The sequence below is a fragment of the Rhamphochromis sp. 'chilingali' genome, assembly GCF_963969265.1.
Source record: "Rhamphochromis sp. 'chilingali' genome assembly, chromosome: 16".
NCBI classification, from domain to species: Eukaryota; Metazoa; Chordata; class Actinopteri; order Cichliformes; family Cichlidae; genus Rhamphochromis; species Rhamphochromis sp. 'chilingali'.
The window spans coordinates 448,252-463,192 of record NC_137943.1 but is presented as its reverse complement, the minus strand read 5'-3'; the positions used below and the strand labels follow the sequence as shown (position 1 = coordinate 463,192).

General features: G+C 45.5%; 1 protein-coding gene across 1 annotated transcript; it reads left to right on the top strand.

Annotated features, from left to right (window-relative positions):
- Positions 1 to 6: 6 nt before the first annotated feature.
- LOC308413017 (uncharacterized protein) lies at positions 7 to 7,992 on the top strand (the record flags this gene model as incomplete). The annotated part of the gene is made up of 9 exons (XM_080907798.1): positions 7 to 20; positions 133 to 290; positions 2,215 to 2,298; positions 2,416 to 2,468; positions 2,555 to 2,632; positions 3,822 to 4,617; positions 5,284 to 5,313; positions 5,426 to 5,473; positions 6,360 to 7,992. The coding sequence occupies 9 exons, from the start codon at positions 7 to 9 to the stop codon at positions 6,365 to 6,367; spliced, it is 1,269 nt and encodes a 422-aa protein (XP_080763924.1). The 3' UTR covers positions 6,368 to 7,992.
- Between the last annotated feature and the right edge of the window lie 6,949 nt (positions 7,993 to 14,941).

Here is a 14,941-nt window from a genome sequence, read left to right as displayed (position 1 = left end):
TTTAAGATGAACTGTAATATGTCAGCAAATGAAACCCAAACCTTTGATCGAACTGTAACACATTCATACACGTGTTTGACACATGCAGCCCCACTACGTCTGCATTTAAAGGGTACACACATATGCATACAGTACATGTCCTGTGACACACTGTGCACACACGTGCTTCCTGCAAACCACATGTGCATCATCCCACGTAGGACTGAAAGAGAAGGATGTTGTCGTCACTTCCCGCAGCCCGGAGGCCGCTGCACCAGCGGAGACCGCTCATCCTGAAGCCACACCTGAAGGTAGCGCACAAAAGACACACTGACAGTACAACTGTGAGCACAGTGAGAATTATACAAGTTCACAGAAAGATTATTATTCATGTTTATGGGCCCGAACAGACACAGCTGTGAGGTGTGTCGTGTCCTCCAGTTCACATGGTCACACAGCAGCAATCATGTTTCACTCACCTGTGACTGAAATATGGAGCAAAGGTTGTATGCATTTACAACATTATTCCAAAGTCCCACATCTGATGGTCTGTGCTGGATCCATGCAGACACGTGGAGGACGTGTCAGGGTCAGAGGAACACAGCTGACGTGGTTTGAATAGAGCTGGACTGCATCCACACACAGCTGTTACCAGTGTGACGTTATCTACTCCACCTGTGCAGTCAGGCGTGTCAGTATGTGGATGCAAACGGCTGTGCTTCCTACTCGCACTATTTATATAGCACATTTAAAACCAAAGGTAGGCCAGAGTGCGTCACAATAATACAGTAAGTCATTGTCATCAAACATCAACAGAGTGCAAAATCAAGCACTAGTACTAATACTAAGCACTCGTTAAACCAGGAGAGTGGGCTAAACAAAATAGATATCGGGCCTCGGTTCACAGATCGGTTCATAAATATAAAATATTATCTGGGTGAATAAGAAATAATGCAGTAAAAAAGTTAAAATAGATGAAATAAGGGCACTGACTAGTGAAACTAATGAAATGGGTACGTTTTTAACCGTGTTTTGAAAGATTGAATAGAGTCTGAGGCACGAATAGTAACAGGAAGACTGTTGCAGAGGTTCGGTGCAGCTGAGACAAAAGCACGATCGCCCCGGGCTTCAGGTGGGACCCGGACTGGACCAAGACTAGTTCACCAGATGATCTTAAGGCTCGACCAGGGGTATACAAGCTAAGAAGGTCGGCGAGATAGCTGGGCGCAATGTTATTTATAATATTAAAGGTAAGCAACAAGATTTTAAAATCAATACAATATTTGATGGGCAGCCGATGTAAGTCAAGAACTGGAGTAATGGAAGCAAATGTTCCAGTTAGGAGACAAGCTGAGGATTTCAACAAGCTGAAGTCTATGAAGGTGGACGGATTGGAGACCAGGGTGAAGGGAAATGCAGTAACCTAATGTGGAAGTCACTAAAGCATGGATAGGTTTGGCACAGCTGGTAAAAGATTACTGAGGACGCTTGTTATCCAGCTTAAATGAACAGTCCAGGAAAACACGGAGATCGCTCACAGTGTCAGGAAGCTGGCGAGGGCCAAATAGAGCGGCTGGTTGGTCCCGAGGGATATGCCTATCAAACACCACAAACTCGGTTCCATTCAAAAGAGCGACAGTCCGTCCTCACTCCAGAGGCGTGACATCCCGACGATTCGTCACGTCCCGCGGCATTCCTGAGGAACGCCAAAGGTGACCTTGTGCGTTCTTATGCTACGCACCGAGTTATGGATGAGATCCAGTAGCGTACACGTCCCAGCCATGTATTCCAGCCCAACCTTATCCCTCACCATCATTTAAGTAAAACAAACGTACATGTGTAGATTCATTCCAAACGGTTCTCATGTTTCCTCATCTTCCGATCTCGTAACATTGGGACGTGTTGATGCCTGGAAGCGTAATATAGCGACGATTTGTCACCGAGCGTAAAAAATGAGACGCTTTGGGAGTGAGACCGTTCGCCTGCACTCCTGTTACTGAACAAGGAGAGTGATGAGGACTGAAGTCGATCCTCGTTGTGACTGAGAGCTGCATCAATAACCTCGCTGCAGACTCGGGACCTACCAGAGCTTTATAAGTGTCTGTGTTGGCCTTTGTGCGATAACACAACCCTGAAGGTGACCGACGAGGACTGAAACACTAAGGACACTTCCACAGCGTCCTTGGTTACACATGAAGGCCACTCTGTGATCTACACGTGTGTTTGCTTCCTCAGCTGCTGTGGAGCCTGACCCTGTTCCTGTGGAAGATGTGATTGAAGCTGCTGTGGCAGAAGACACAGCTGCACCCTCACCACCAGGTATGTGTGGACAGCAGAGTCAGCTGTTAGGTCATAGTGAGATATACTCGGTGTGTAAAGGCACATCAGGCACAGGCAGTGCTTAACGATCTGACAGTGGGAACTTTGTTTCCTCAGAGCCTGAAGCTGCATCAGAATCAGCTCCTGAGGCTCCTCCTGAGGCCGATGAGGTTATACTGACAAACCTTTCACTCTTATTTCTGTCGCGCTTCCTGCCTGCTGATGACACTTTGGTGGTCTACCTGTTGTTGTTCAGGTGATTGAGGAGGAGCCAGAGGTGCTGGAGGAGGAGCCTGCTGCAGAAGAGGAGGATGCTGCCGTTGAGGAAGAGGAGGTGATGTGTGTTTGTTATTAGTGTGCTGCCGTGTCAGTGTGTCGAGCAGAGACTCTTTCACTTTCTGAAACTCTGAGCTGCACTTTGGTGAAAAGGTTCATTTATTCACTTTTATTTGACTTCGGTTTGAAACTTTTAGATTAGAATTTGTTTCTTTAATCCATAGAAACATGGATATAAACAAATCCATGTTTCTATGGTAGATGGTAAAAAACAGGAACGTCTGTCATGTAGCTGTTTACCTTTCACTTCATTGCGTTGGCGTATGAATGGACCCAGGGGTGTTTTTATTAACGGAAAAAGTTCTAAACGTTATGAACATGTAGTAAAAAGTCCAAAATGAGTGTCTTTCCCAAAGCTGCTGGGTGGGCTGCAGGAGGGCAGGCCTGGCTCTGCGAGCTTTGAAGGAAACTGAGCCACATCATGCAGAACAAACTCGGTGTGTCTCTGATGATCTGTGTCCCCCAACCAGTCTGACAGAAACACCCTCACACATCCAGCACATAGGAACACACAAACACTGGTCAACAATGCCAGTGTCCTCTAGGACAACAGATGGAAATTAGCCCTTGGCTATAATCTGGTATGTTTACATTCATGTAATTTTTTTTTACATTTATGTTCATTAACATGCACTGTCCTAAATAAATAAATAAATAAATAAATGTTCTGCTCAGTTCATCCTTCCATGGGAATGCCATGTTCTTCGTTTGTTCACCGGCTCATGTGAGGCTTTCCCTGCATAAACAGAAGCTCTGTGGTCCAGAGTCATGCTGACAGCCTGATTGGTCCATGTGCAGGGAAGGCCCGGCGTCCACGTTAGCCTGAGCGATAAAGACACGGCTCAGGTTAAAGACCCGGTAACGCTGTAGTGACAGGAATCCCTCTCTATAGTTGGTGCAGCCTGCTGGTAAGATGCAGCAAAACTATAATTCAATTCAATTTTATTCATATAGCGCCAAATCACAACAAAAGTCGCCTCAAGGCGCTTCATAGATACAGAGAAAAACCCAACAATCATATGACCCCCTATGAGCAGCACTTTGGCGACAGTGGGAAGGAAAAACTCCCTTTTAACAGGAAGAAACCTCCGGCAGAACCAGGCTCAGGGAGGGGCGGGGCCATCTGCTGTGATTGGTTGGGGCCATATAATGTCTGAATATGGTTTAATGTGACTGTGCTGATTCAGGTTGCTCCAGCTGAAGAAGAGCCAGCTGCAGAGGAGATGATGGGAGACCAGCCTGCAGAGGAGGAGGAGGAAACAGAAGCAGAGGCCGCAGAGGAGGCTACAGAGGAGGCCACAGAGGAGACTACAGAGGAGGCTGTGGAGGAGGCCACAGAGGAGACTACAGAGGAGGCTGTGGAGGAGGCCACAGAGGAGGCTACAGAGGAGACCGCGGAGGAGGCTGTGGAGGAGGCTGTGGAGGAGGCCACAGAGGAGGCCACAGAGGAGACTACAGAGGAGGCTGTGGAGGAGGCCACAGAGGAGGCTACAGAGGAGACCGCGGAGGAGGCTGTGGAGGAGGCTACAGAGGAGACCGCGGAGGAGGCCACAGAAGAGGCTGTGGAGGAGGCCGAGGATGAAGCTGCAGCAGAGGTGGAAGAGTCTCTCGCTGATTCAGTGGAGGACACAGACGAGGAGGTGGCTGAGGAGACAGCTCTTACAGAGGAAGCTGTTGAGGAGCCACCTGAGGAGGAGGCAGCTCGCTTGGAAGAAGCTTATGAGGAGACGGCAGCAGTAGAAGAGGAGGAGGAGGGGGCTGCTCCATCAGAGGAACCTGCTGAGGAGGAAGAAGCTGCAGAAGAATCTGAGGCTGCAGCAGAAGAAATGGAGGCAGCACATGCAGAAGAAGCTGCTGAGGAAGCTCCTGTAGAGGAGCAGGAGGCTCCTTTAGCAGAAGCTGTTGAGGAGCAAGCTGAAGTAGAGGAAGCTCCTACAGAAGAGACCACTGAGGAAGAAATAACTGAGGAGGAAACAGAACCAGGTAAGACTGAAGCTCCTGAGAAAAAGTACAACTCAGGAAAGCATATTTGTTTAATATGTGCATTGAAGGACATGTCCTGGTCAAAAATGACTCCAAGGTTCCTCACAGTGTTACTGGAGGCCAAGGTAATGCCATCCAGAGTAAGAATCTGCTTAGATACCATATTTCTAAGCTTTTCAGGGCCGAGTACAATAACCTCAGTTTGATCTGAATTAAGAAGCAGAAAGTTAGCGGCCATCCAGGTCTTTATGTCTTTAAGACATTCCTGCAGTTTAACTCATTGGTGTGTGTTATCTGGCTTCATGGACAGATAGAGCTGGGTGTCATCAGCATAGCAGTGTAAATGTATGCTATGTCTTCTAATGATACTGCCTAAGGTAGCATCAGCAGCATGGCTCAGGTGTGGGTGCTGACACTCAGAGTGAGCTGTCTGTGGGGTCCAGTTTAACCTCAGTGGAACTATTGAGTGGTCATGGAGGTCACTTGTAACAAGCCTGAGCCTGTCTCATGTCTCCATCAGCACTGATAGCTGAGCCATCAGGACAGATCAAAGTCCAGCAAGCTCCTGAGAGCCTGTGCTTCACAGCACGTGTGCTAGCTGACCAACAGTACTGACACAGTGCTGAGGCAGGAGAATAATGTTGTTTCAATGTTTGTTTTTTACAGTCGCAGAAGAAGAAGCAGCACATGGTGGTGGTGAGTGGGTACACATCTCATTCCTGAAAGCTGACCTTCACTGTGCCTTCAGAGGGCTGTGACTCAGTGTTGTTCTCGCTCTACTTCAGCATGTGTGTTTCTGTTTTTGCAGCAGCAAGGGCTCCTGAGATGGAGGACCTGTGGAAAGACGAGCCTACAGGTAACCAGTTTCATGGCTTCTACGTCCCATTAGAAGATTTGAAGAATTGAACTCCCTAAATCGAACGTATAAAATGCATCTCTGCCCGACTCCCTGCAGTCGTAGTTTGAACAGGGAAATCAGTCTTAGCACAGCTAATGAAAGGTCACACAGCTGCTGTGTGACCTTTCATTAGCTGTGCACTGATGAGTCGGGAGGCAGTCATGGTCAGCTGTTTGGTGTTTAAACAGCTGCACATACTGTAGCTGGTTGTGATAGAAGGATGTTAATCTGCAGCTGTGTGCACGGAGCATCACACTGGACCACAGAGCAGTGGCAGAGGCCGGTCCAGGCTGAGTCTGTTTTCTTTGACATCACCTACCTGAGGAACTAAATGCACATGTGGGGTGCTTCATGGTCACCTGATTCAGCCCCTCTGTCATCCACAGGGTTGCGATAAAGAGCGATCATTAGCAGGAATGATGTGCATAGCTCAGTTTGAGGTGAGGCGGTCAGACTTAGGGAACCATCACAGCAGAACGTGATGAGGATTAGGGTGGGACCCCCGAGTCCAGACGCTGGGGTGGAGATGAAGATGGAGCGATGGGGAGGAGGTGGGGTGCACAAAGATGTCTGCAAGGAACAATGACAGATGCACAGTGAGATTTAAAGTACGTGAAGAAGGCCAGAGGGCCTAGACCAGTGACGTGACAATCAGCCTGACGGCGTGGGAAAGTGGGAGTGATGTAAAGCTTAGATTAGCCGCCAACAGCTGGGAGCAGACAGATGTGTGACTGCAGATGTTCCTTATCAGAACGTACGTTTCATAAGAGATGAAGGGGGAGTGATCACCTGTCAGGTCACCTGTGAACACTGACCAATCGTCTCTCTGCTCTTGCGTCCACAGAAACGTAGGCCACGGCAGTCACCGCTGTGATGGAGCAGGGACCCACTGACATTGCATCAGCACCATCTGAGCTCAGATGATGATGCCCCTCTCCAGAGAAATGATTGAGTTGTCACGGCAACAATCGCCCCTCTCCCCCCATTTTCATCCCTCCCTTTAAATCTCCCTTTTAGTGTCAGTGTGTGAGATGATGTTCACTAACATGCTTCCTTTACCTTTGTTGTGTTTCTTTCAGGTTTGGGCTCATTCTTTTGTTTTCCTGTTTTCAGGGTGTTTTAGTTGAGTGTGTTTGGGCCGATGTCCACTCCCTGTGACGTGCGAGTGTGTGTTGCACTCGCACAGTCTTGTACCTCTCAGCAAAAAGAGCTGTAGCTGCACGTTAAGAAGCTTCACACTTTAAAGTGTCGGAGCAACCAAATCAAATGCCGGCTGAGAGCCGAAGCTGCTGCTCAGTGTAGAGAGGACTCTATGCAAAGGCGTGACGCGTGTCGCCCACCTCCTTCCTCCCCTCCTCCTTAGCATCAGGTGAATTTACCACTCAGTGTCGACTCCAGGATGAGCCATATGCTAACACATGAACTGTGTGTGTGTTTGTGAGTAATGCGTTGTTATGTGCGGACAGATCTTTGCTTATCCTTCTTGTTGTGTGAGCTGTAGTTTAGTTTTGCAGACTGTGTTTGACTCTTTTCGTTTTGTTATCTCACTACATCAAACTGTATTCTGTCGGCTCCTAGCTGGATCTTCTGTTTGCACAGCTGAACCTCAGCTTGTTGAGCTGTGAGGGCAGCGCCCCCCCACGTTTATAACAGTGGCTCCTTCCTGTGGAAATCCAGCCTCTCTGTAGAGGCGCAACGCCACCCTGTCACACACACAATAATGTCAAATCTTATTTTGAAGGCCAGATATAGACTCAAACATCGTTTCTGTTTGTTCTGTAAAAATAAATCACCTCGCTTCACTCGAGGATGATGATGTATGATGATGCGGTGAAAATGCTGTAGGAATCAGTAAACACTACGTGTGGTCCTCACTTACTGTAACAACAGCCGTGTGAATATGTCTGATTTTTCTTTCTCCTGTAACACTAGCTGGTGTTTCTGTTTGCTGAAACTTTGAGTCAATGTGAACTGAACCTTTGTAACATTGAAAAGTAGAATCTTTACTGAGAGACAACTTTTAGATTTTTTAATAGATTTTTTAAAAAGAATTTGGAGAGATGAGAAGAATTCTTATTTCCAGAAGATGCTTGCGGTGCTTTGTACTAAGCCATAAGCTGTTGCTGACTTTGTCCTGTGAAGCACAAACAAGAGAAACACTGTTGGGTTTTCAGTACTCGGCCCTGGTCACAGGTCACGTTCCTGTCTCAGATGGTTGTGGCGCACAGGCAGCGCTGTTGCTAAGCAGAGGCCACTTCTGATGAACACTATGCAACAAAGTATCAATGATGACAGAGGAGCGGAGGGGGCGTGGCCACGTCTTCGATGACATGCTGTCTTTGAGCCATAACCCTCAGATTATGGTTGAGTGTGCAGGTGTGACACTGTGCTGACTAAATGATCATGAAGTACTGACGGAGATTTGAAGTGGGAAGTTTTTCTGTTCTGGGAGCTACAATAAAAGATTTGGGACAACACAGCAGTGCCTGTTTATTTAGTTGTTGTTGTTTACCTGTTGTTTACCTGTGTGAAGCCTCGTCACAACACAAGACTTATTTAGTATTCCTAATCGATGCCGTGATGGTAGAGAAAATCCTCCAACATGTGACGTCGAGCTGCACAGCGCTGTCAGACTGCTGTGTGTGAAACGGCCACAGTGGGTCACTGTGTGATTATTGAACAGCTCTATGTCCCACTGTCCTGTCACAGAAACAAATCCGTGTTTCTGTGCTTTATGGCTATTTTACAGAATTTCAATGATTTTTTTCCTCCATGTTCAATTTTCTGTTTGTTTCTTTTTCTTTTTGCAGAAACTTGTTGTTGAAATTAGTTTAAAAACAGAAGAATAAGAATTTTATCATCATCATGTAACACACTTTAAAACAACAGCTGACGCAAAGTGCTGTACATCAAAACTAAATAATACAAATACATAAGATGTAAAGCAAAAAGTACGAAATGAATTAGTTTTTTCTGTAATCAAACTAAGTCTCGCTGAGGCCAAAAGCCAAAGAATAAAAATGGGTTTAAGACGTATTTTATCTCATCTTATTTACTAATGCAGAGTGACTGCACAGGAAATGGTATTAACACTGCTGGAAGCACCGTACACAGAATTCACCCAGTGAAAATGATTCAGAGTGGAGACATCAAGCAGACTGAGGTGCACAATACTTTTTTTTTTTTTTATTTCGTGAGAAGAATGGGAATGTTTTTAGTTTTAGTATAGGAAAGTATTCAAAGGGCTGGTTGGAGCTGAAGAAGGTGGAGTCTAGCAAAGGGAAAGGCTTATACCGAGCTGTGGAAGGAAGGAGAAAATGACTTGTATCAGTTGGCTTCGCAGATCAAGCTCTAGCAGATTAGGGCGATCGTGGCTCAAGAGTTGGGAGTTCGTCTTGTAATTGGAAGGTTGCCGGTTTAAGCCCCAGCTCCAACAGTCTCGGCCGTTGTGTCCTCGGGCAAGACACTTCACCCGTTGCCTACTGGTGGTGGTCAGAGGGCCCGGTAGTCCGGCAGCCTCGCCTCTGTCAGTGCGCCCCAGGGTGGCTGTGGCTACAATGTAGCTGCCATCACCAGTGTGTGAATGTGTGGATGACTGGATGTGTAAAGCGCTTTGGGGTCCTTAGGGACGAGTAAAGCGCTATATAAATACAGGCCATTTATCAAGGACGGGTGGAAATTGACTAAGAAGTGACGAGGGGATGTTAAGAAGATGTAAGGAATACTTAGCAGCCGATGAATGAAGAACAAGAGGATGGAGGACAGATGGTGGGTATGAAAGTGCAGAGGAACAAGTGATGACATGTATGAAGAGTGGAAAGGTGGTTGGTCCAGATGACATGTGGAGAAATCTGGGACTGTGGGCTTTTTGTAGACCAGATTGTTTAACACAGTCCTGGACAGTGACAGCATGTATGCTGCTGCTGATTTCCAAAAACAGGACAGAAATGCAGCAACTACAGAAGGAATCAAGTTGATAAGTCACAGCAACAGTATGGGTTCATACCAAGAAATAGTGCTACACATGTGATGTTTGCTGATGGAGGAGTATGGAGAAGGTAACAGAGTTGTATTGTCTTTGTATGAGGAAGTCAGGAAAAACATAAGTATGTGAGGGTGGTGCAGGACATGTATGAGGACAGCAAAACAGTGTTTAGATGTGGAAAGTGATGGATTACATCAGGGATCAGCGCTGAGCCCGGTCATGTTCACAGTGGTGATACGTTGGCCTGATCAATCATGTTTGAAGATGACATTGTGATCTGTAATGAAATTCAATGCAGTGTTATTTACACAACAAATCACAACAGTCGCCTCAAGGTGCTTTATATTGTGAGGTCGACCCTACAGTAACACATACAGAGAAAAACCCAACAATCATGTGACCCCCTATGAGCAGCACTTTGGTGACAGTGGGAAGGAAAAACTCCCTTTTAACAGGAAGAAACCTCCAACAGAACCAGGCTCAGGGAGGGGCGGCCATCTGCTGTGATTGGTTGGGGTGAGAGAAGGAAGACAGGATAAAGACATGCTGTGGAAGAGAGACAGATTTATTTACTTTTTTTTTGCTGAAAATTTAAATAGGGGCAGCACGGTGGTTAGCACTGTTGCCGCACAGCAAGAAGGTCCTGAGTTCAATTCCACCATCAGGTCTTTCTGTGTGGAGTTTGCATGTTCTCCCCGTGTTTGCGTGGGTTCCCTCCGGGTACTCCGGCTTCCTCCCACCGTCCAAAGACATGCAGCTTGTGGGGATAGGTTGATTGGATAATCCAAATTGCCACTAGGTGTGAATGTGAGTGTGAATGGTTGTCTGTCTCTGTGTGTTGGCCCTGCGACAGACTGGCGACCTGTCCAGGGTGTACCCCGCCTCTCGCCCTATGACAGCTGGGATAGGCTCCAGCGCCCCTGCGACCCTGAAAAGGAGAAGCGGAAGCGAACGGATGGATTTAAATAGTTAAAAGTTGAAATGTGAATAGTTGGTTTTTGTATTATATGATTTATTTATTAAATTTTATGTGGAGTGAATAAATAAAAGTATATTTACGGTGGCCCCTACAGACAAAACACATACAAACTCCAAAACACGTAAAAACACGTACGAACTCCGAAGCACGTACAAACTCAGAATTATTTGACTATATATGAATGCTTGTGTATAAATACACAAACAATACACATATGCTTTCATGCTTTTAATTGTGTAATTTAAGTGATCTAGTAGCTCTGTTTTGGAAGTTCAGTTCATGCTAGAAATGTGTTTTGGAGTTTGTACGTGCTTTGTCTCTAGGGGCCACCGTAAATATTTATATATAAACATATAGAAATAAAACCACTTTTGTTTTTTACATTAGTAATTCCTTTTGTACATAATTTTATATTATTATTAATAATAAATTAAAGCAACAAAACAACCTGAAGAGCCGGTTCGGAGCTGAAAGAGCCGGAAATCCCATCACTAATATGTGTGTGTTATGAGAGTGTGAGTAATGTGCATGTCTAAGTTGTGGAATAAAATTGAGGCACAGGTGGCCAGAAGGGGACAGACGGTGGGGAGTGTCTCCCCTGTACCCTGGTGACCAGAGATGGGCAGTAACGCGTAACGCGTTACTGTAATCTGATTACTTTTTTCAAGTAACGAGTAAAGTAAGGGATTACTATTGCAAAAACGGTAATTAGATTACCGTTACTTTCCCGTAGGAACGCTGCGTTACTAAAACCGTGATTTTTTGCGAGAATGTCTCACGACAGTGACGTAAGCGAGCACGACGTTCGTGACAACAGCTGTGTGCAGATCAACAGTGGATCATATATCGAGTGAAGAGAGAGTATGAGCGTGCAGCGTTTAAAGCGTGGAAGTACTGACCTTACTTTGAGTTTGATTCCATAAAAAGTGACAAAAACATTAGTGTCCGCTGTGCGTGGGAAGAAAACTTCTTTTTACAGCGAAAAAAAACCCTAAACTTCCAACAAGCACCGAGTAGCTACGACGTAATGGGAAACTCACAGAGAAACTCGTGGATTCTTCCACTGACCGCGGCACACCTGCACCAGGGTAACCCTCCGCCTGCCCCACTCCTGCTTTACAGGTGAAAATAGAGCAACAGGACCGCTGAGTCTTTGACTTTATTTATGTTCTGCTGTGTTTTACTTGCATCTATTTGAAAGACTGAGTGTAAACACAAAAAATATTTTATTTTATGTGCTGGAATGTGCAGAAAATAGGTTTAAATGTTAAACTAATTTCTTCCAGTCAGAGAATGTTGCATATAATTAAATCTTTGCTTGATGCATGAAGTTAAAAGATTAAAACTAATAAAACAAGTTTTAAAAAGAGACTTTTCCATTTGATTACATTTTGTATGATGGATTATGCAGAAAAAGTAGAATTGGGCTGAAAGATCTATCGCTTTATCACCTATTCAGGTTGTAAATCGTGTTTTTAAAAAGTAACTAAGTAATTAATTACTTTTGAAAATAAGTAATCAGTAAAGTAACGGGATTACTTTTTTGGGGAACTAATCAGTAATTAGTTACTGATTACTTTTTTCAAGTAACTTGACCAACACTGCTGGTGACACACCTGCACCCCAAGGCCCTGCATGTGTGGGTGGGTGTGGTGGAGCGAGTAGAGGGAGGCAGTTGGGGATCGAAATAAGGGAGGGGCAAGCAGCCCCTCCCTGGGTCAGCTCCCCTGCTGACCACAGTAGGCACCCCCGCCCTCTGGAACCCACCAAGGCCAGGGGGCCCAGACCCATCCAGACCCACGGCAGTAGCACCGCCAAGCCCCACAGGACCCGTGGCCAGAGATTAATAACAAGTATGGTTCAGTGCAGAGAGGTTAGGGTCATTAACACATCATGACAAAAGAAGAAACACCCAGTGCATCATGGGAATCCCCAGCAGCCTACACCTATTGCAGCATAACTAAGGGAGGATTCAGGGTCACCTGGTCCAGCCCTAACTATATGCTTTAGCAAAAAGGAAAGTTTGAAGCCTGATCTTGAAAGTAGAGATAGTGTCTGTCTCCTGAATCCAAACTGGAAGCTGGTTCCACAGAAGAGGGGCCTGAAAACTGAAGGCTCTGCCTCCCATTCTACTTTTAAATACTCTAGGAACAACAAGTAGGCCTGCAGAGCGAGAGCGAAGTGCTCTAATAGGGTGATATGGTACTACAAGGTCATTAAGATAAGATGGGGCCTGATTATTTAAGACCTTGTATGTGAGGAGCAGGATTTTGAATTCTGGATTTAACAGGAAGTCAAAACAGGAGAAATCTGCTCTCTCTTTCTAGTCCCTGTCAGGACTCTTGCTGCAGCATTTTGGATTAGCTGAAGGCTTTTCAGTGAGTTTTTTGGACATCCTGATAATAATGAATTACAGTCGTCCAGCCTGGAAGTAATAAATGCATGAACTAGTTTTTCAGCGTCACTCTGAGACAGGATATTTCTAACTTTAGAGATGTTGCACAAATGGAAGAACGCAGTCTTACATATGTGCATTGAATGATTTCCTGTGTTGTTCAGTGGTGCATTATGGGTAATCTCAGTCTCTCACTGAGCGTGCTCCTGTGACTAGCCAGCACATCATGGAGTGGGTGGGAGGTATAATCCAGCACCGTCCTTATCTTGGACAGCATCCGCCTCTCAGACACCACCCCGAGGGAGTCCAGCTCCGTCCCCACAACATTACTGGCCTTGTGATCAGTTTAGTGAGTCTGTTGGCACCTGCGACTTCTGCAGGAAGTGGAAACACATAGGGAACACAGCTGACACAAATGAACATGATGCCACAGGGGAAGCAAAACTAAACACACTGAACAAGACTTTCAAAACAAAACAGGGAACATGGAGAGACATGAACTGGGACACATGAGCTTGACAGAGAGGGAGTCAGAGGAGAGAGACACAAGGGGAACCTTACAGAACAAGGAATTATTACTTAATACGAGGGAGAAAGAGTCTTTTTTTGCTTTTTGGTAGACATTTCTACTAAAACACTTTCGCCTTTATCCACACCTATTGTTATTTTATCAACTTTAGCTCATGACATGAGCTTAGCTTGATAAGCATCTTATCTTAATGACCTTGTAGTACCATATCACCCTATTAGAGCACTTCGCTCTCGCTCTGCAGGCCTACTTGTTGTTCCTAGAGTATTTAAAAGTAGAATGGGAGGCAGAGCCTTCAGTTTTCAGGCCCCTCTTCTGTTGCTTTTGAGCCACTTGCAAACAACATCCACACATAATTTAGAATCATCAGTGGAACCAACACAATACAACCAACCAATGTTGGGATGTCAGGAAACTTGAAAACTTCAAAGAGTAATCAAATTACAGTGTTTAATGGGTCACTTATATTGTTGAGCAGAAGCCATCTGTTTTTGACACAGACAGCAGTTTGCTGGTGAAAACATCGGAGCATTTTTCAGCTAAAGGGAAATTTTCCAAGAAGTAGATGGAAACCAAAAAGAGAGCTAAAGGAAGACAGCGCTGTTCTAGATTCAGCATGCTGATGACACTTTGTGTCTCCTCAGTTTGTAAATAACCACTTCCTAAATGAAATCCTATATCCCCGTCTGCTCCAGTCTGCATGCCAAATATCCTTGGGCAAGATGCTAACCCCAAGTCTCTCTCTGATGCATCCATCACAGCATGATGGTGTGAGGATGTTAGAGAGGAAGAGCACAGAGGAAGGTGCTGGTGTGAATGGGTGAACGAGGCAAGTCGTGTAAAGTGCTTTAGGTGCACAGCTAGCTAAAGTTCTGTATAAGAACCAATCACCCCATATGTGCACAACTAGCTATTGGTCCAACTAGTTATGAGATATACTAGTCAGCTGAAGCAAATTCTGCATGTTATTCATGTATGAGCTAAGCTGCTGCACGCCCATCCTGCAGGTGGCAGCAGCGTTCTCTCTATGTTGGAAGGAGGCGGCATGAAGAAAGACGATAGTTTGGTTTTTCTAGTTCGTTGAAAGTGACTGGTTGTATGTAGAGTTTGTCATAGTAAACTAACATATAACCACTTGACCAGTGCAAGGTTGAACCCTTCTGTTGCAGGCATATGGGTATTAATGCTCACATTAGCCCCACTTGGCAAAACTGCTGTGATCTAGGATATGTCCATGGTTTTACACAGCATATGATGTGATCATCGAAGAATGACTCAAACCTTATGAGATTCTGTGAAATCTTGACTTTTAAATGAGTTTTCAGTAACGTCCCGCTGCATTTAAAACAAGTGTCTCCAAATCGCCAAAGATCTGTGAGTGCAGGTTCAAAACACACGATGTGGTCAAAGAGGCAGAGTTGTGTCTTTGGTCCTCATGGTTGATGTGCATCACTGTCACACACTACAGACGCCTCTGCAGTTCCCTTCTGGGGACAAATCCTGATTGGTCGACTAACCCTGAGTCGGTCACACGTCCA